The 23,854-nt window shown below is 34.9% G+C and overlaps 1 protein-coding gene across 1 annotated transcript; it reads right to left on the minus strand.

The window, feature by feature from the left end:
* Window positions 1-16,230: 16,230 nt before the first annotated feature.
* Window positions 16,231-17,274, minus strand: LOC123659449 (netrin-B-like). Its single transcript, XM_045594664.1, has one exon. It carries the CDS (start codon window positions 17,272-17,274, stop codon window positions 16,231-16,233), a length of 1,044 nt encoding a protein of 347 aa, XP_045450620.1.
* Window positions 17,275-23,854: the final 6,580 nt, after the last annotated feature.

Genomic DNA, 23,854 nt, shown 5'->3' on the forward strand with positions numbered 1-23,854 from the left:
GGTACCTCCCTTGGTTCATATTTGAAACATTAGTAAAACACGCAAAAGTCGTCCAATATTATTTAAATAAGAACTTAGTTATCACATTAACTTTTTCATCATCATCATCATCATCTTCTTGCCCTTATCCCACTTATGTAGGATCGGAACAACATGTTTTCCTCTTCCATTCCTCTCTATTATTCATCTCTTCAGCGCTTAGGCTTCCTTTCTCATATCCTCACTCACGCAATATCACATTAACTTTTTAAGTACTTTAATTGCCTATAATAAAATCCATCATTTTTAAATAATTTATAAACAATAATAAGCTACTATCGACTAAGATGCTGATCCTGTTTCATAATGACATCACTCTTAAAATTTGTTGACCAATAATTTGTATGAAGCCCACGCATCTAATCACTTATTTCTTCAAAGATTAGATATTCTAATGGAAATTAAATTTATTTAAGGTACATTTTAAATGCATTATATATTTATAATTATTTTTTATAGTTAACATGTATAAAGAAAAATCCAAACAGGACGTTTGAAGAATAACCTTTTATTTAAAACGTACTAATAAAAAGCCAATATCCTGAAAACTAAACAGCCTAAAGTAATAATTACGAAGAGTTAGAAGCCTACTTCAATGAGGAAATTTTCAATTCAATTAGATGTTAACAATTTGTAGTTTTTAAAGAATATTGAACTTATGCTGTACCTAAATATCATATAAGAACAGAGATTTGTGAGAAAAAACCTCAAAATGATGAAGTATGGTGAGAAAATATGTACGAAGCCTTGTGATTTCTAGTTTAAAACGATCGAAATACAGTATTTAACATTTATATTTTCAACTTTTGATTTTTATCACTAGTTCCATATGAAGTAATGGGTAGCTCCGAAAACACAACTGATTTTAATGAAATTTTGCACAGGTGTGTAACTTTGTCTAACTTAATATATAGGCTATATTTTATTTTGATTAATGTCCGCGTTATTTTATTGCAAAGGGTAAAAAATATAGCGGTAGGAAGCCAGGTCAGCTGGTAGTATTCAAAATACAAAGCTTAACAGTCATGCGCTCCGAATAATCAGAGCTTCATATGAATGACTAACCTCATACCACTTTGGCTGTGACGTACGCATTTTTGCCAGACGACAAAAAAGGCCCCGTGTTTTTGTGCGTGCATTGTTCGCTCGTTGTCTATGCTTTTAGACGAGTGATTTTGAAGAGATTTATAGTCTCTGATACTGCTGCTTACTTGTTTGTTTTGTGAAAGAATTTCAATGGCTATTTTGAACTTGCTCGTTTTGCTATGACAACTGTTTTGATACGATATTTTGAGACAGATAACTGTACAAATATTTATTTGTGTACCTTGCAACACCAGAACCATCGCAAGCGCGTTGCCAACTCAATCACCAATCCCCCCCCCCAGGAGCTCTGGTCAGCTTACTCACCAATAGGAACACAATACTGCTTGAAAACAGTATTATTTAGCTGTGATCTTCTGTAAGGTCGAGGTACTACCCCAGTCAGGTTGCTCCATATTTTGAGCTGGAAATTCCTGCTGTAAGTGTCTAAGAATTCTAAGAATCTGATCGCTACTCATGAAAAAGCTTTGTCTAGGTGTGAGACATTCGCTGGTTGATTCAGTCCAGTTCCGTGCAGTCATATATCGTTATACTTACGATTAGGAATTAAATAGTAATACAGTCTATTTATGTTTTTTTCTTATACAAAAACATATACAAATGTTGCTGTAAGCAATGTATCTAAATAAATGTGAAGAAGTTATTCTCTCTCAGTAGTGTTAGGTTTAACTTTAGCTGTTTATAAAGTAGATATTGTTATGGAAAAATCCGGTAAAAATGGTAAAAAAAATAAAACTTGATGTTGTATGATCATCTACAATAGAGGAGCCACAAATGCATTTCAGGTTTAATTCATAATTTGACTTTTTATAAAATTTAAAATTAAGTAACATTTAATTTTAACTTGTTCATGTTTGAAAAAATAGGGTGATTTGCAGATCTGTCATGTAGTTGGTAGTGCTTCTGCTATCTGTTCTAAGGTTGTTGGCATTAAGTTGCCTATCTTAGGTATAGACGACCGTTTGTATAAATATATATCTACATATTATAGGTACATCATTATGAGAATGAAAATATAGTTTCAGTATATTAAACGAATTAAAACTTCAAGGTAGATCTTGACGTTACACCGACAACCTATCAATCTTAAATCTATCAGAAAAAACATTAATTTTAATTCAGAATATAGAATAATCATTTTTTGACAGATATCATTTTACTAATTGAATTTTATATGTAGCCTTTTTTAAACGACTCTAGCATTACTCGGAAGGATCGGGACCATTCATCATCATTGGCCTTAATCCGTCTATTGTAGACGATTTAGATAGTTTCAGACGGACACAGTGTCGCCTAGGACACTCTTCAGGAAAACGCAGAGTTGCCTAAGCTCTGCGCCACCCTCTCGACCTCACTGGCTAGGCCCACAGGAACGACGAGTCGATACGTGTGAAGCCAGTTCGGCTGCAGGAGTCTCGCATGTTAGAGCTATGCCACGAATGATTGACGAAGACACAACTCCGGGTTTCAAATGAAGTTTTCCTTCTCCAGGACTCTGATGATATTAGGCCAAGTTTATCCCTCGGTCGCCTTTTACGATCCCCACGAAAAGAAAGGGGGTGATGCTATTCTACTCGGCCGACACGTGACACATCCTCCATGGTCCTGTTAAAGGTCATTTTGAAAAATTTGCGGAAAAACTAATTTTGTTCACTATAATACCAAACAATATTTGTTTGTTAGATATGTCAGTTAGCTTATGAAAGTACGTCAACTTTACAAAAAAGTACATTTAAATAAAAATTAATATTGATCTCAAATAGTTTTGCATTCCTGTTTTAAATACGTTACCCAGAACACCTGGGGATGCGCTGTGTCGCCTAGTGATATAACAAAAATTTTACTCCATAGACTTTTACAAGGGTTAGAGAATACTCACTCTTCTAGTATAGCTGCATGTAAAAAAGTCTAAGGATTTGAAATTTTATTAATAAAACTTCGAAAGATTTTTTTTCAAAAAGAACAATTTTGAAGGAATCAGCCTGTGAACGTCCCACTGTTGGAAATATCCTCTACACCATACGCAGGTACACAGATACCTAAAGACCTTTACAAAGAAGGATTGTAGCTGAATATAGCACGCTATTCTGGTGTGGGTCTTCGGATAAATCCCAACTAACAGTAACGATACTACGATCACTATTAGGCAAGTACGGGAACAAACAGGACTAGTAGGACCTGCTATTTCGCTAGTCATTTAATATATATAAGTACAGAACTTCCATGCTGCAATTATTACGAAATATTTTAGAAACTATATGGATATGTTCTTCGAACGTTAAAGATTCATGCTGCATTGTACCCATTCGATAATGTGTCAAAGTACCAAACATCTTTCGTGTGTGAAACACGAAACAATAAAACTCCTATACAAGCAAGTCGTTTCCCCAACTTGCAGTAATTCTTAAACTTTACGACATACGAACAAGTTGCTAGATTAGATAAATCCTATTTATTATGAACACACTCGAATAAATAACAAATAAAATATCGCCATCAATCTTCTGTAAATGCCATACAAAGTACACACGTGCAATGAATTTACAAATTTAATTAAGTGCAATAAAGTTTATTTTAAATTGACACTATCCTCTAGTGTTGTATTTTATCGACAAATCAAAAGAAAAGTAAAAATTTCTAAGTCTTATCTAACTTACAATATAAAATAAAGAGGTATAAATTGAATAAGGTAGTATTCAATATTTAATCACAATAATGCAATTATGTACAAATCTAATATATAAAATTCTCGTGTCATGGTGTTAAACATTGAACTCCTCCGAAACGGCTCGACCGATTTTAATAAAATTTTGTGGGCATATCGGGTAGGTCTGAGAATCGGCCAACATCTATTTTTCATACCCCTAAGTTATAAGGGGGGGAATTAATCGGGTTAATAAGATATATGGCAAAGCAACGTTTGCGGGGTCAGCTAGTTTTTCTATACAATTCTAGCGTTAATATTGAACCTTAGTCTTGATGTTATCCCTACTAAAATTATAAATGTGAATGTAAGTTTGTTTGTTACGCATTCACGCGAAAACTACTTAACCGATCATCATGAAACTTTGTACACATGTTTTTGGAGGTATCAGTAGTAACAAAAGACACTTTTTATAAAAAAAAAATTCGATGCGAGCGAAGCCGCGGGTAAAAGCTAGTTATTTTATATTCGAGTATAAGCTTTTTTTTGTGTTTTCATTTAGGCTTATTACACCGTTACCGGGCTACTTTTAGACCGACGATCTACGTAAGATTGCCTGTGGTGGCTGGATGAGGCTTGCAGAAAACCGGGGTGTTTGCATGAACTTGGGGAGGCCTATGTTCAGCAGTGGACTGCGATATAAGTGATTGTGATGATTACACCTGTGCCACGATATGATGTTGCCTATATATAAAACCTTATAAAACAAACTATCTAAATATATAACAAAACCGTTTTCAAAAACGCTCCCCATTACAAGCAGATTATAGTGTTTAAACAAAAGGAAAAATTATACGTAGTTTAACATAAATTATAAGTTATTTATTGCTCATAATGTTTAGCTTTCTAGATTTTACTAATATACGTGTGTGTTTCCTGAAAGCTATAACCTGGGGATCTTTAAGTCGCGAGTGAATAGGCTACTTCTAGGCAAGCGTGCTCCATCTTAGACCGCATTTTCACTTATCATCAGGTGAAATAGTGGTCAAACGCCAGCCTATCTATGTATAAAAAAAAAAAAAAAAATACATAAACTTGCCGACCCGGCAGACGTTATCCTGCCCGGACAACAGCTACCAAATTTGATGGCTTACATACCGATAGCAGCGCCTCCTACCGGGTCCGATTGAGACAAAAACTACCCCATCCCCCAAATTGGAACAATTCTACTATAAATAACTAATATACATATATAAGTTTTAATTGTGTTTTACTTCACGAGTTTTTTTTTTTTTTTTTTTTTTTTTATTTTAACAAATACTAAAAAGAATAAAATGATGACAGGATGTATGTAGCTTTTTGTGCATCGGAAAATAAGCCTATAGTTTATAATTCTAAAACTAAAAGATGTCTCAATCCCAATTACGACAAAGGGCTTGTCTGGTATGAGGCGCTGATTACGAACTGCGCATCGCTATCACCCTTACCGTACCCACTCACATCCCACTATTGTTCTCCAAAACAAACAGATACATATACATACATAATATATGCATATATAACAAGTAACTACGATTTGAAGTATCTCAAGAATTTCTTTTTATTTTTATTACCACTTTTTCCTGAGGTATATATAATTTTAGATATTACAAAATGGTATAAAAGATTTGTATTTTTGCATTTTTGTAAACAATAAACTCAAATTTTTATTTTTATATTTGATAGTTCTAGCGAAAATGTTATTACCACACATTACATATTAATTACCTACAAAAACTACGTTTTAAAAATGTATGTAAAGATAAGAACTCATTTTATTAATAATTATTAAAAATACATAATACGAGAAAAAAGTATTGACTTATTTTTATATTATTATTATGTACTACCCGGCAGCCGTTGACCTACCCGAAATACAGCTACCACATTTGCTGACATACTATATTCGCAGCGCCACCTACCGGATTCAATTGTGTTTTCAAACCATCCATGAACCCTTAGAAAAAAAAATACATAGGTACAAAATTTTAACCGAATCAGTCCACCCCTTTAGGAGGAAATTAAGAAATAAATAATAAATTCACAAAGCGGTAAATCTCGAAGCCAAAATTCTATGATGATAAAAGAAAATTAAAAATGACTAAATAAATCACCTAACAACATATGTTAATAAAAATAATTTATAAAACGAGTTTTCTATCTATAATATAAAAATGAGTCGCTGAATGTGTTGCTAAGCGAAAAAAACTCGAGAACGGTTGGACCGATTTCGCTAATTCTTTTTTTAAAATATTCCTTGAAGTACGAGGATGGTTCTTACGGAGAGAAAAATTCTAAAAAAAAATTTAATTTTCCTGAAAAAGTCTAAAAACAACACTTTTCTATACTCCCATACAAAAGATTTGTGATAATACTTAAAAGTCAATTTGAACTTTAATACCATACGATAAAGTTTGTGTTAGGCGATACGAAGTTCACCGTGTCAGCTAGTAATGAAATAAAATTAGTATTTCAACAAACGGTATTTTTATGAACACGACTCTAACGACTCTTTTTATAAATGGTTAATCAATTTCGAATAAATCCTTTTAACAAAAACTTAGAACTTGTTTTTTACAATTCGTAATATCATTAAGTGATAATAACTATAATATAACAAAAAGTTACTAATATTATTCTGACACAAATATGTAAATAATAACTGCAAAAAATTTGAACAAAAATTTACCTAATGTATTTTTTCTCTGAGTTCATACGTTTTCAAAAGGTTAAATTCTTCACATATTTTGTGACTTAAATCGTTTTACTGTTATATAAGACATCTTCAATCTGATAAAAGCACAGACCTTTAGCAGGAATTTTGGTTAACAGTCTTGAAGAAGGTTTTGCTAATATGCTATTTACATTAAATAAAATAAACAAACACTGCACACTCAACGGCCCCCAGTAGGATTTTCTCCTGTGTCGAGGGTCCGGAAACACACAAAACACAAGCACAAACGCCCAGACCACGACAAACATCTATATGTCCGATACAAATGTCTGTCGTGAGCGGGGATCGAACCCGCGACCGCCAGTGCAACAGGCAGGGCTGTGGCTGCGGCGCTAACGTGACGTCAAACTAAAAATTGACATTATGTAAAATGCTGTTAACTTAAACAGTTTTAACAAAACTAAATAACTTTGATACTAAATCATTATTTAATGAATACATTAAAAAATAGCAACATAAATGCGATTTAAAGACAATAAATGTTACATCAGTTGCAACCAGCTGTCGCACGCGATACACTTAGATTACATAACATCAATGTAAATACAATTATGAACTAATATTGTACAACTAAGACTAACATTTGATTCATAACCATTAGTTGCTACAATTCAATTGTTATTACAGATGCTATGAAGAGAAATAACTATGTTTGCTCTTCAAAATAGAACAATACCAAAACACGACCAAATGCGACACACGAAATTTGTACTGATTACACATGTATGCATATGTATTCAATGAAGCAGAAAACAATATTACAATCATAGACCACATAACGGAGATGGACTTGTTCTTATCCCATAGACCGTAAAGAAAGACTCGTTTTGTCGACGCTTACAGTTTGTTGAAATTTTAGTTCATTATTTGTCATCATCATATAATTATAAATATACTATTTTTTATATAAATATATTATATACATAAATTATACATAAATTATATATACAAATTGCAATTTACGCCATTCACAAATTTTAGTCGTTATTTTTTTTGTTACTGCAACCAGCAGCAAACAAAGTATTATATATATCCCATTTTACATATAGTCATAGTGTTAGAAACTATGAAAGTTATCTATTTGCCTTATTTCATCTATTGCAGACTATTTAAACAGTGTTAGACAGACACTGTGTCGCCTAGGACACTCTTCAGGAAAACGCAGAGTTGTAGAAAGTTATACTTACAGCTTATATGGTTACTTTTGCACCTATCCGAGTCATATCCTAACCAATTAAAGCCTAAATCTCATCTCAATAAATAAACATACTATAAAATATATTTTCCAATCAAAGCAACACTCGAAACAACAAATACTCTAAGATATAAACAACCAAATGTTTAACCTGTATCTTTAAATATTTAAAAATAGTATTATTACGTGACCGCGAATGGCGTGCGTAGGTACACATATGCGCATTTGTTACCTCCATATTGTTATGGATTGGTCGGAGATAATGCGTTTTATTGTGAAACAACGATAAAAATTGAATTAATCAAAGATTCAATTAATGTGCGCTCTTTGGCTATCAGTTTACGAACAATAGGGTTTGGATGCATCATTAATTATCTTTGTTTTGTTACTTAGATATTATACTTGAGTTTCGGTATTATTTTCTTATTATTTATAAGGCTAGGTCAGTTTTATCTTTCTTTTATTTTCACTGACAAATTAGTAAACGCAAGTTAGTAGTAAACGCAAGTTAAAACTCAGGAGCTTTGGTCGGTTTTTATCTTTCTTCTGCTTACACTGATATATTAGTAAACACAAGTTAGTCCTAAGCTTTCATATTTAGATTTAGACGCCTAGGACACTTGCAAATAAACCTTTGATTATTAAATTATTTTTACGTGCATTGTTTAAGGTTTCTCCTGACACTCAATGAATCCCTTAGTAGAAGGTGAATCCTTTTGGGAATTAATACACAATACACACAAAAACTTCCAAACTATGATAAATATCTATAGAAGTTATCTAATTTTTTATCATGTGTCTAGATTGAACACGCAACCAGACAGTTGTCGTGACCACTAAACCAACGAATCTATACTTTACACTCTAAATTAATTTCTAACGACAGTAGGACGTGATTTGTAAACCGTTTTACCAGCAAATAAAAAAAATCATTTCAAACCATTATAAAATGACAAAACCCTCATTTATGGGAGGAAGTAATCTCCCGTGAAACATTTTTTTATTCGAACCGACTGATCTTTCTCGAACACGGGAAGTAAGACGAAATTTCAATTAACTTTTTCAAGTAAAACATTAACCTGTGGAATTTGTTAAATTTGAGTTAGATTTGTAATTTTTAATCGCCTTACGCGAAAGAGAAAGGTTCTTAATTGGCTCATTCTTTAATATTTTACGTAACAATTTTTTTTTGTATTTGAGTATTTTTTCTATATTCCTTTTTCTTGATGTTTGTTAAATATATATCTTCGCACTTTACAATTTAGTTATAGACTCGCTAAGACCCCGGTGTACCTGTAAATCTAATTACATATAAAAAATTGTTGTTAATGAAACGAAAACAAAATTTTGTGGTTTTAGTACTGTAATTTAAATTTAAACCCAGTTCCTTGGCACTGACTGATCAAACAAATAGACACGCATATACTTATACGCACACATACACACAAACATGTATTTATATATCAGTTACTTAGGAACGATCACTAACAACTAAATTAACATTACATAGTTAACATTCAATTTTAAGCGTCTCGCGACACGATAGGTCATCAAAACCTGCAAATACTTTCCGGGTTCAAAGTACTTTGTAGTGGTTCACCCGTAAAATTATTAACATAATATGTTCCATAAAGAAATATAAATAAATTCGTAAAAAACTAAATTAAATTAAAACAAGAATCAGCTAATATCATGAAACTTAAATAAAATAACATATATGTGCCGTCCTTATGGATCTCGGTTGCTATCTTGTACACCTGATAGCGATCGTTACTCGTAGTATTGAATATATCCCTCAACCCGCATTGGAGCACCGTGGAAGGTTAAGCTCTGATCCTTCACCTACATGGGGAAAGAGACCTATGCCCAGCAGTGGGATATTACAGACAGGCGTAACGTAAACAATAACATTGATTACTTTTTTATTCCTCTGAGCATCACAAATGCATAGCCGAACCTACCCAGTCACTGGATCTCTGACTACCACACCACAGTCATATATTTTCAAAGTTGTGTCCATTTTTGTAAAATATTATGATGTAGAATATCTTTTGAAGATAATTTGCGAACTATAAATTCACTCCATTTATGTATGTTCCGGTCACCAACCCACCTGCCCAGCGTGGTGACTATGGGCAAAACACATGAGTTCACGCCATTTTTGGCGCGAACTTATGGCGCGCCTCTGTCCAGCAGTGGACTGCGATAGGCTGAAATGATGAGATGATGTTCTATGTTCAGTTAAGTAAGTTTTTGAAGATGGGTTGGCATAGAGGTTCTATTCTTTGCTATTTTTTTTTTATATAAAAAAGTAGGTATACATATTCCTTGTCAAAGTAATGTTTCTTATATATATATATATTTTTTTTTTATTTAAGCGTTATGTAACTGTTTACTCGTTTTTTTTTATATAAAATCATTTAACTATAAACTTATAATTGAAAAAAATAATAATGAAAAAATCTTCAAATTCCTAAAAATACTTTTCAAATAAATATATCCAGTAGTTTTCCGTGATGCACTCACAACGACAGACTATCGTTTTATTTATAAGTTTTCAAGTGGTATAAAAGTGAAAATATTCAAATACAATTAGAATCCAACATCTTTATAAGGAGCGAACAGATTCGGATCAGATGAAGATGGCTTCTGTGCGGCGTGGGCCACGGGTCGGTCCGGTTGTCTGTGGGCGTTATCTTTTATAAACGGTCAAATGCAAGCGTTTTCGTTATAGTAAATTACGTTATAAATATATTTTTTGAATCTTATTTAAGTACTTCTTATGATACGGAATAGGTTTACTTTTATAAATTTGAAGATGTATTTGATACTATAGTAGATCTGGTAAAGTTTGTACCGCCACGTTATTATTTCCTGAATATACCGATTTATATATACATATATATATATATATACTAACTGACCCCGCAAAAGTTGTTTTGCCATATATTTTATTAACCTTCTCACCCCCCCCCCCCCTTATAAGCGGGATTAAAAATAGATGTTGGCCGATTCTCAGACCTACCCGCTATGCACACAAAATTTCATTTTTTTTTTATATCACTAGGTCGGCAAACAAGCGTACGGCTCACCTGATGGTAAGACCGTAGCTTATAGACGGCTGCAACACCAGAAGCATCGCAAGCGCGTTGCCGACCCTATCCCCAATCCCCCCAGGAGCTCTGGTCACCTTACTCACCAACAGGAACACAATACTGCTTGAAAACAGTATTATTTTGCTGTGATCTTCTGTAAGGTCGAGGTACTACCCCAGTCGGGCTGCTCCATATTTTGAGCAGGAAATTCCTGCTGTGCCCTACCTCAGTTAAAATTTTATTAACATTCTTAACTCCCCCCTATAACTTAGGGGTATAAAAAATAGATGTTGTTCGATTCTCAGACCTACCAGATATGCACACAAAATTTCATGAGAATCGGTCAAGCCGTTTCAGAGGAGTTTAACTACAAACACCGCGACACGAGAATTTTATATATTAGATAACTAGGTTCGCAAACAAGTGTACGGCTCACGTGATGGTAAGCAATTACCGTAGCTTATAGACATCCGCAACTGATGTTTGAAGTCTCGCAAGCACCTTGCCAACCTGATCCCCAATTCCCTCCTGGTACAGCTTGTACTCATTAGGGGTTTTTGCCCATAGTCATCACGCTGGGCAAGCGGGTTGGTGACCGCAGAGCTAGCTTTCTCGCACCGAAGACGCTGCTGCCCGTCCTCGGTTTGTGTAGGCGGGATGAGGATTGTAAAAAACCGAGATGTCTGGCACAAACTTGGGGATTCCTATATTCAACAGTGGACTGCAATAGGCTGAACTGACTGACTGCTTCTATATTTTTAAGTTGTTAGAATCTATTCGCGTCAAGAAAATGTTGATTCGTCGCTGTCATTTAGTCACATATCGTGACCAATTACTCGTAGATCAAAGTAAATTATAATACCGTGTTCGTATTGACCAATTGAATAATTCATTTTAGACAGGCTTCTAATTTCAGTAATTAATTGGTCAAGAGGCGTGTCTAAGCTGATTGACAACGACGAGTTAATATTTTCTTTACACAAATCCATACTAATATAATAAATTATAAGCAACTCTGTCTTTCTTACACTTCCTAAGCCTACTAAGCCTAAACCACTGAACGGATTTTGATGAAATTAACAGAGATAGAGATCTTGGAAATGTTTTAATTGCAAATTACCTCCCAATGTATTACTTTGCGGACAAAGTTGCGGTTATAAGCTAGAAAACTACAATTATAACTATGGGCTGTAGCTAGTCTAACAAAAATATAAAACAATTCTTTATTCAAATAAGCCAAGGAGTATCATTACGTACCGACAAGCGCAGTGTATACAAAAAGTTAATGTGAAAACAGTTCTAACAGCGGGTTTGGTCTCATTAAATTAATAGATAGTTTTGTGTCTGCAACCGCTATTACAGTCATTATGACATCCGCCTAACATTCGGTATTCAGAATTGTTCCATAATAACGCCCTTGCAAGCCTTTGTTATCTATATGATTATTATAAGTTAAATCACAGCCTGAAATAAAATTAAAACTTTATTTCAGTAGATATACAACTAGGTTGGCAAAAAGCGTACGCCTCACCTGATGGTAAGCGATTACTGTAGCGTATATACACCTGTAAAACCAGAAGCATCACAAGCGCGTTGGCGATCCTAAAACCCCAATCCCCTCCCAGGAGCTCTGGTCTCCTTACTCACCACAGGAACACAACACTGCTTTCAACCAGTATTATGTAGCTGTGATCTTGTGTAAGGTTTGAGCAGGACATTTCCTGCTGTGCCCTACTTCATAGTCATAGTGTATTATGTACGACTTTATTAGGAATTCGGAATCAGGTAAAAAGAACAGGCGGGATATCTGGAAACAAGATTTAACTTTGATTTCTTAAATTTTTTGACTTGGTAATTTGTTTCCAGTTTAGGTATTCGGGTCTTCTCACTGTGCTTCGGAAAGTATGGGTAGAAAAGCTGGGACGATAGACTTACTACTCATTCCATTTATTATCAGAGGCACATGAGCGCTACCATCACTGCATTTTATTATGTGTATAGAAGTACATCTCCATTTGCTTATTAAACTAAGCTCTGTTCCCTATCTATCTTTTTTGTTGGAAAGGAGATGTCCCCAGTGTGGTACCATTATAAAGAAACCAAGATCTGATGATGGAATCCCAGAGAAATCGAGAAAAATCCTTGAAAATCGTAGTGATGACTAGAGCGCTTGTTATTTTTTTTTTTTTTTGTCTACTTACGTTGTATTGCTTGTCGATGTAATTGAAGTCGGTTTTTTTTTTGTTAGCGAGCAAACATAATAATTATCTAAGGTCCTTTCAATAACCTGAGAAAAAGTATTTGACCAACCGTATATTTTAAAAGGCTTATCAAGAATAAGGTACTACATGCAGCTGCCCATAGATATTTACATCACCAAAGGAGCCAGATGTGGAGATTAGGAATAACTAATGAAAAGCTAAGGGTTTTTCAAAGGAAGCAAATGCGGAAGGCTAAAATAGGCACACGCATTTCTTAGGAATAATTTTATGATCCCATATAAAATTTATACTGTTTCAATTAAAATGTTATTAATAGCGTATAATTAGCTAACATATTTAATACACACAGAAAGGGGCAGGTTGTTTCTACAGGTTTCAGATTGTTTTAACTAGCCCGATGGCGCAGTTTTTAGTGGCCCTACGTTCTGCACCGCGGGTCGTGGGTTCGATCCGCCTGAGTCTGGGTGAATATTTGTATTAGTATATTTAAATATGTGTTGTTTCCATATATATTAAAAAGGTAATATTTAGCTGTAACAGTCGGCTGTTATCTATAACACAAACATTAAGTTGCTTACCATATGAACAGACGACCGTGTATGTGTGTGTGTGTGTGTGTGTGTGTGTGTTTGTGTGTATTATAATATATTTTTTTTTACTTTGTGCAAATCAAACTTGCCATTTATATTCAAGGCGGACAGGATGAATTAGATGGGGTTGTCTGTGAATGATTGTGGTTTATATAAGTAACTAAGTCCAGGATAAAATTTAGAGCCGGTATAGACATATTTATTCCGAACATATTCCGAACTACCTAACTTGCGTAACAACCGGGAACGTCGTACTGCATATTTTTTTCATAATTAAATATTTTTCTTTTTATACACACCTTTTTCTAACATCTATGAAGACAAATAAAATTGAATTTGATGTTAGAAGTTATGCGCGTACATACACTTCGGTGATTTTTAATGTTTTATTTAAACAGATAGATATCAATTCAAATGATACACATACAGATAGGAAAGAAACTCACATAATTCACAATTTTCAGTTCATTTTTTTTTTTTTGATACAAATAGAGCAAACAAGCTTACGGCTCACCCGAGCGATTGCCGTAGCTTATAGACGTCTGCAACCTGAGAAACATTGCAAGTGCGTTGCCGACCCTATCTCCAATCCCACTAGGAGTTCTGGACACCTTATTAACCACAGGAACACCACACTGCTTGAAAGCAGTATTATTTAGATATACGTCCCAACTCCAGATATTAAGCAGGATATTTCCTGTTCTTTTTAACTTCAGTTACATAGCGGAAACCACAGATTTTCTTAAGATTGTTAATATTCAATGAATTATTTTTCAAACTTAATGCATCAAAATTAATAATAGAAAATTAATTTACGCATATAAAAAGCATAGAATCATTAGTTCGAAATTATAAAATGTCTATTCATATTTTACACCTTTCAAATTCTCTATCTTACCGTAATTATTCATTTTGTATACAGCGCTATAAATATAAAAATAATTTATATTTGTTTGTTTTAACATCGATATATTAATTCACACCGCTAATTGATACTATTAAATTTTATTGATTGTGAAGCGCAAATAAATTTTAATTAACCGTAGATAACTGGGATTAACCGTTATGTATTTGTAACAGTTTAGTATTAACGTATGACTTTACTTGGTTTTCTGTATTAATGAAGCTTAGAATTCTATTTGGATTGGATGAGGTTAGTCTTTAGTGACGCTTTAACTGAGGTACACACAATAACAGCAGGACATTTCCTGCTCAAAATATGGAGTAGCCCGACTGGCGTAGTACCTCGACCTTACAGAAGACCACAGCTAAATAATACTGTTTTCAAGCAGTATTGTGTTCCTGTTGGTGAGTAAGGTGACCAGAACTCCTGGGGGGATTGGGGATAGGGTCGACAACGCGCTTGCGATGTTTCTGGTATTGCAGGCGTCTATAAGCTACGGTAATCGCTTACCATCAGGTGAGCGGTACGCCTGTTTGCCGAACGAGTTATATATAAAAAATAGGCTGTATTTCATACAAGATATTAGTCAAAATAGTAACTGTGGAGTTTCTTTCCGATTCTTCTCTGCATAATCTATATTCTAGATTGGTTGCTTAACTTTTCAAAATAATAATCACTTTAAAGTTTGAATTTGTATGATGACGATTCGAAGGTGCTTTTGAAGCCTATTTGAAGAAAGTTATTTATGATTTTGAGCGATAAAGCCGTTTATAGTTTTATCCTTTTTTTGTGTTGTTTCTTAATCTGAGTTTATAATGTAGTGATACTTTATTATGATAAATTGTTTTAAGGTAACTTAAACTTTAACTTATTCTCTTTATAAGGCATTTAAGTTTTTATATGTATGTGTAAGTAGGTACATATATTAAATTTATACATATTTTACAACAAATTTTGAACTTTTACAATGAAATAACATTATAATCTATATAAATAAAAATGAATGTTGCTAGCTTAACTCGAGAATGGCTCGACCAATTCGACGAATTTTTTTTAAATGTTCCTTAAGTCCCACGGAAGGTTTCTATACAGAAATTTTAAAAAAAAATTTTTTTACTATTAACTTTTGACAGAACGAAGTCTGTCCGGGCTGCTAAAATAAATTTATATGTCTTCCTGTATATTTTATTGTGTTGTAAAAATGTGGTATATACTTTGTCTAAAGTTTTTTACAATTGATATTCGGAAAATAAAACTTTTGATAGCCAAACAGGATTTAGTTTATAATTACGTAGATTCGTTTTACATTATTATTTTAGTTAATCTTTTTGATATTCAATACAGTATAGAAAGTTTTGAACAAACTTTATAATTGTGAAGATTTTTCATTTTTACCGTAAAATGTAGTAACAATATTTTTATTTAAGTTCGAAATCAAACAATTTGTTTTATTTCAATCCTAACTCAGTTTACCTTTTGACAAAAACTTTTGTTTTAATAACAGATAACGTAATGTACACACGTATTTATCTTTTCGAATGTGGATAAATACGGAGAACGGGACGAGATAACGTGACAGATTTATAATAAGTTCAACATTAGAACGATAAACGTTGAAATTATTGTCCCCTAAAACGTATCTAATCTTAACTTTATTACTCATATTAAAATATCCTAAGTTTTATTTTAAGTTTCCTACCTTTGCATTCGTTCGCGTCGCGCGCCGTCGCTCGTCCCCAGGGCCTGTCGAAGTGGAACGGCTTGCATCTCTCGCAATCCCTTCCCGCGGTGTTGTGCTTGCAGTCGCACGCTAGCTGGACCCCCTGGCTCTCCTCGCCCTTCGCGGGAATGCACCTGGACGCGTGCCCGTTGCACTTGCATCGACCGCCGACCGCGAAATCCGAAACGGCGTAGTGCTGCGAACCAGGCGCCGCTTGCAACTTATTGTCAATCTCATCACCTTCGTTCACCATGTGGAGACGGTTGAACACGACTCGCACGTCAGTTGCCGTGACCCAGTCTTGAAGAACAGGTGATATGTCGAAGTTGGCAGCGCTTGGACGTCCCTCAAGGGTGCTAAACGCGAGTCTAGCACCCCCAGAACTCTCCCCGGCCAGCCTGTGGGAGTCAGAACACCTCGCCTCCTGCTCATTCGCTGCGGTCACCGTCGCTTTATTCGGCCGCCCGTACACTCGCCTACACTGGCTCGAATAGAATTGGAAAGGTTGCCAAGTGACCCCGTAATCCGCGCTCTTGTATATAGCTACGGAGTCGGGACGCGCTGCCTTCGGACAGAATTGTAAGCTCACGTACGTGAGCTCGTACTTCTTGCCCAGGGAGAGAGTGAGGGAGACGTTATCTGGAGGGGAATCGTAGGAGGCCGGTGGGAGGGCCGCTGATCTCCAGCAGGTCACGTCATGAGGGTTGTTCAGGTCGGTTAAATGAGCAGGTGGGTGACGCCGATCACTGCGCGTCGCGTCACATACTCGGCACGAGTTCTCAGGGTTCAGATCACCGGGTGGATCGCAAAGTCGTTCCGGGCCCCGTCTGCCGCAGATGGAGGAGGCCACGACGGGGTTCCCGAAGGCAGCATTGACAAAATCCGGGATGCAGCGCCTCGGACGGCCGTCCTCATAGCAGGGGTCGGGCGGAGAAACCGCCAGGGCAAGGGCCGCGGTGGCGAGGAAGGCCACGGCGCGGGCGGGCATGCTCACTCACTCGTCACTCACTCGCGTACTCGGCTCTAACACGTGCGCGCCGGTCGGATGCCGCCGGCAGACTAACTCGCGGGGCGGGAGCTTACGAGCTTCGGTACGCGCTAGGCGACTTTGTTAGTGAAAGTTTTTTCTTTCGCGGCACCTGGATTTTATCTCTATTTAATGAAATTTCATTATTTAAACACTCCGGTTTTTACTAATCGACTTTTAATGAAATAGCAATAAATAAAATAGTAAAGCTTTTGTACATTAAATGGAACATTTAACGTTTCCACTCTTTTGTATACTATACGCAAATACATTCATAAAACTAAAGCACAGAAAAGCATTTGAGATAATAATTTTATCTTTAATTTTACCGTCTTTTTAAAAACTATTATAAAAATTAATCGATGTGTTTGTTTTCTCGTTCTTTATCTGCAAAAAAACAAGATACAAATCTAGTAAAAGACAAAGAAAATACAAAAGAAAAACGACGTAAAAAAATAATAATCTTAAATATAAAACAGAATGCCATTTGTATCGAGTTGAAATTGTCTCTGTGTTGTACAGGTGTTTTTGTCAAAATAAATACAATTTTTTTGTACCATTGCGTGACATAAACACATTAATGTTACATATTGATAAATTAATAAATTATACAAATTGGTGTTATCATATAACGTGAGTTACGGGAGGAAATATCACTCTCATACCTTCATCTTGCTAAAATCTGTAACAAGTTCAAACTTACTCTAAATAGCACTAACAAGTAATAGTACGAGTATATTCCAATATATAGGTAAGGTACCCGGTTGTTTTGGTAGCGGGATGAAGTCATTATTGCACTTGTGACGCTCTTAGGGCCTGTTCCACCATGACGATACAAATAGACTTTGACAGCTGGACCTAAAATAGGTCATTAGGACCTGTCTCTCCTCAATTAATAAACTACAACTTTATGATTAATATATGCGAATACATTCATAAATATAGTAGAATTCGATGGTAAAAAAACTAAATAAAAAAAGTGCGTGTGTGTGTGTGTGTGTGTTATGTACATACCTAAGAAATTTAACTTCATTGATTAGCAATCTTTACGTTGCTAACTTATTTGTTGACTAGCTAACTTCAGGGTGTCGGTTTTTTTGTGACGGTGGGCGCGCGCGTCCTAAAAATTTACTCCAATCATTTTTTCCTAACGTACCAAAAGAAGTATAACTTCAAAAACTTTAACTATCGGATACCGTCATTCGTCAAATAGCGTTATCCACAACTGGAGAAACTGGCCCTTAGTGTTACAGACGTGCATAGGCATAACCACCAACACCGTACGCGTGATTGATAAAAAAACATCAATCGTTACCTTTATGGTTTGTAATTTCTACATTTACGTAAATAACAAAATATAAAAATTCATGATGACATTCATATAACACTTTTAGAAACGAAATTACAAGAAACGAAATTAAAAGTGCTCTATTACCAAGACGTAGAAAAGGAAGTCCAAACAATCAGAAACCAGTCTAATAAAATTAGACGTACTTATAAATCATTTAACTTTATTTTAGTTCACAGGGGGTTGAGATCGGTCGGTCAGACCTTAAACCACATTGTGACCATGAGGGTTCCATTCTTATTCCAGTAACAATGCTTTTGTGTGATTGTGTTTTTATTGTTCGTCTGTACTTAATTAATGGCAATTTATTGCAATAAATTAAATAGAAATTGTTTTGAATTTTTAGTTATAAATAGTAGTAATATTACGTATTATACTGTTAAAATCAAAATAAGATTAGTTTTAAGATTTTTTTTGCACTTAAAAATATATAATAATTGGAATACTATTTGTGTACATAAATAAATATTATAATTAAAATTAAAGCCTATATATTGTTAATTGTACGTTATAAACTATAATATAATAATAGTAATAATAAAAGTCTGTTGTCATACAGCCTACATCCTTCCCTAATAAAGACCATCTATCAAAAACACGTTTTTAAATAGTTTTGACAAGGTTATGTAAGATATGGGCTAAATAGAGCTGATGGATTTCTTCATATTTAATTTATAAAAAATTACAACACCCTACTATGCACACACGCGCACGCACACACACCACGATCACACAACAACACCAACACTTACAAAAAACCACAAACAACAAATAACGAGTAAACAAAAAATCAAAAATGACACGCCTCAATCTAATCTATATCGACTCATATTGTTTTTAAGTAAATCCAAAAGGATATACTAATAAAACAATTTTATACGATCGACATCCGATCGCAGTTACGAGAAATATAATCAAAATAAAATTCCATACATTATATTGAAAGAATTTTAATAACTCTATTGTCTTCCCGTGAATGTCGACGGGTTGATAAAAGTATTAAAACTTACGGCGGAGTGGTGAAGTGGTCACAGATATTGAATTTAAGAGGTTAGACTAAATTAAAAATATCAAATTAAAGCTTCACACACAACGGCCCCCACTTGGTTTTTTTCCTGTGTCCGGAAATAAGCTCAGAGGCTGATTATATCATTTTATAGTTTATGCAATGATTAGTGCCTAGAATTTTGTGACTTAGTTTAGTTTATAAATAATTCAAATCAAAATTAGTTTTTCATTTTGTCACCAGTGGAGGCAATAAGGCGAGGAGTTATGTCAATTAAATTTTTTTTTAGCACTGCTACTTCAAGGTCCAATTGTTTCGACTGCAAACGGCACAAAGATATAATTTGCAATTAGTGACGAATATTTGTGCCGTTTAGTCGTTTCAGCTTTTTCCGCAGCGACTCCCACTTTTAAGGCTATTTCCTTGACATGAGACGGAGCAAGTGTGTCAACGCAGGTTGTATCCCACAAAAGCGCCCGTCCCCAAAAGGGCTAGTGCATTTTTTGCCCCCGAGAATCGCCATAGCGATCCAACGGGGAAACGCTGCCAGCATCCTTGGCACAATTCCACGCGGACATGATTTATACCAAAAACTAATCTGTAAATATTTAGTTCTTAAGTTAAGTATAAGTAAGAAGAACAATGAGAAAAAATGTTTTTTCCTTCTCATGAGAAGTTGTCAAATTTGACTTAAGTCTTATTAGAATGATGGCGACGAAATGCCACGTGCTGAGATCGAACCCTCGACCGCTAGTGCAGTAGCCAGAAGCCACTGCTGCGACTGTCGCGCTAACGCGTCGTATATTTTATCTACAACTAGCTTTTACCCGCGACTTCGCACACATCGATTTTTTTTTAATAAAAAGCATCCTATGTTAACTTTAATACTTCCAAGAATATGTGTACAAAGTTTCATGATGATCGGTTAAGTAGTTTTCGCGTGAAAGCGTAACAAACAAACTTACATCCCCATTTATAATATTAGTAGGGACAATAATTATGTAATTGTGTTTGCACGCAAACGAAAAAAAAGTCTTCAAGTTACATCGATGAGTAATAAAATGAGAACTCAAATACGCATTATTACGGGTAAATCCATAACTTCAGATATTACTCAAATTAAAACAACCACCACATAAGAAGACAAGCACTAGCGTTCAAATACAAAAAGAATAATCAATTTTAACTGAGGTAGGTCACAGCACTGTTTTCAAGCAATATTGTGCTCCTGTTGGTGAGTAAGGTGATCAGAGCTCCTGGGGGGATTGGGGATTGGGTCGGCAACGCGTTTGCGATGCTTCTAGTGTTTGCAGGCGTCTATAAGCTACGATAATCGCTTACCATCAGGTGAGCCGTACGCTTGTACATAGTGATATAAAAAAAAATCCATATTAAGATATAAATATCTGAAAGCGCTATAAAATGTCGCTCTCAACGGCGATTAGCATCAGCGTCACTAAGCGTCAGCGTCAGTTATCTCATACGATTTCTCCTTCCTTTTTTTATACTAGATTAAGGGCCTTAGGAATTTACTCAATTACTTAATATAGGCCTTAGGCCTATATTAAGGAGTAAATTCCAAAATAAATAATTATTCAATTTGGTAGGTTCATTTGGATGTTAAGCGTACATTACATTTCAGCGATCCGTTTTTATATGTATAGACTAGACGCACCACGTGGTTTCTCCCGTAACTTTAGGATAATAATTGTGTTTGCTCGCAAACGAAAAAAACCAACTTCAATTGCATCGACAATATATATTAAGTTGACGAAAAAAATAACATACGCACTATTCGTCACTACGATTTTCGAGGGTTTACCTCCATTTCTCTGGAATCCCATCATCCTGCTTTCCTTATCATGGTACCACTCTTGGGATATCTTCTTTCCAACGAAAAAAGAATTATCAAAATCACTTCATAAGCGACGAAGTTATGCCCGAACATATATTAAAAAAAAAATTATATACGCTCGAATTGAGTAACCTCCTCCTTTTTTGAGTCGCTTACAATAGGCTAGAAACCCACCCCATTTGTATTTGTATATAAATATATAAGTAGGTATTTCTTGTTATTGTGGACGTATACTTATACTCAGACTCATAAAAACCGGTCAAGCGTGAGACATATTCGGTCGTGCCCCTGTTATGTTTAACAACATATAATTTTTGAGATCGTGCTTAATATATTTAAAAATATCACGTTTCTTGTATGAGAAACTCTAATTTCAAGTTTGTTACTTTTATTGTTTCTAGTTCTAGTGGCTATTATATTATTATATATATTATTGCATATTCTCTGACAGCTTTAAATTTCTACTTATGCTTTTTTTTTGTACAACTAAGTCGGCAAACAAGAGTATAGGTCACCTGATGGTAAGCGATTACCGTAGCTTATAGTTGTATATAGCCTGCAACACCAGAAGTATCGCAAGCATGGTGCCGACCCTACCTCCAATACCCCAGGAGCTAGATTTAAGAACAAAAACTCTAAAATGTTAAATAAAATTGTTTTTCCTTTTATAGTACTAGTGCGACAAACGGCCACACCGTCTACACGATGGTAAGCGGTCTTACTCTATAGGCACTAGCAACAACAAGAGCTTGTTTTTCTCCTCCCCGTTCTGAAAAGCACGTAAACCTGTCATTTGTAATTAACACTTAAGTCGTCCGCTCGATTGACAAATTAGTATTCCGTGTTTGTGTTTTGTGCCATACTATATCTCGAACAATAAATGTAATCAGTACACGTTGATATCGTAAATATCTGATAATAGTCGTTAACAAGGAGCTCTATTCTACATTCTCCAATAATTCTCGTCTACCTATAGAAAATAATTTTCTATACTAACTTTAAATGAGATGAGACTAAGGCTGGGATGTTAAAAGACCACTCCAGCTCAAAACAATTATGTTTACGTTTTAATTTTGACGGATAATATCTAGAAAGTGATAAATATGTTTTAATAAATTCGAATTAAAATTCCAGAGTTCATTGGAAGCAGTATTATCTTGATTTATTTCCGAAAGCGTCTGACGGCCTTCCCCTTCCGAGTTAACTCGAAAGCAACGCTTGATTACAATCGCATTGAGACCATTCTCAGTTCTCATTCAACAATAAACATTGAACAATACATTATAAAATACTTACAATACATCAAAATAACTAATTCGTTTGATATCAAATGTGATTTATATATAGTTTCCAGTAGAAACATTATGCATCTTAGCGTTCTCTTGGCGGTTGCGGGTTCGATCCCCGCACATGACATTTGTATTGGCCATACAGGTGTTTGCCGTGGTCTGGGTGTTTGTGCAGTCCTTGTAGGTCTCCCCACCGGGACTCGGCGAGCACGTTAAGCCGTCGTTCCCGGTTGTTATCATGTACACCTGATAGCGATCGTTACTCATAGTAGGGAATATATCCGCCAACCCGCATTGGAGCAGCGTGGTGGATTAAGTTCTGATCCTTCTCCTACGTGGGGAAAGAGGCCTATCCCCAGTAGTGGGATATTACAGGCTGAAGCGTACTATGCATCTTAAGCTTACCGATTATGATATTTTTAATTTGTATGTTGAATGTTCGGACAGCGATCATTGATTCGATTAATGTTTAAAAGGAATATTTCTGTGAATCTATTTGTTTTGTTTCTTGTCAGTGTCTATCCTTGTCTCCCCATCCGTATGTTATGTTTTCTATCTATATTTCAAACATATAAGATATATTAGAAAAAATTGTTATCATATATATATATCATATCACGTTTGTTAATTTAAATTTTAAACCGATGGATGGTCGTAATTGGCCTTTTTAATTATATTTAATCCTTGTTTGTTTTATATTTTTTTCTGTGCTGTGTACCATCCCTTGTATATAAATAAAAATAAAAAAATAAAAAATAAGACTCTGTTCATAGATACTGTCTGTTAAACAACCAAACCAACAAAAACACTTTTCAGCTTTACAACTTATAACTCACAGATTATTAAATCTGTACTGTGTCATTATACATTAGTATAATGTACAAAAAAAATTTATGGGTTAGTTACTATTGGAAACTTAACCCTTGGGGTGCCTGGTGGGCAAAAATCACATGGCGTGCCTGGTGGGTCTATCATACCCGTAAACAATATCTTTGTTTTTTATGTTATTCAAAATTTGAAAAAGTGAAATAACCAGTATTTGT

This window comes from Melitaea cinxia, chromosome 14, assembly GCF_905220565.1.
Source record: "Melitaea cinxia chromosome 14, ilMelCinx1.1, whole genome shotgun sequence".
In the NCBI taxonomy this organism is placed as follows: Eukaryota; Metazoa; Arthropoda; class Insecta; order Lepidoptera; family Nymphalidae; genus Melitaea; species Melitaea cinxia.

Bases quoted from the DNA above. Each gene is read 5' to 3' on its own strand.
- LOC123659449 (XM_045594664.1), bottom strand. From the start codon at position 17,274: ATGCCCGCCCGCGCCGTGGCCTTCCTCGCCACCGCGGCCCTTGCCCTG.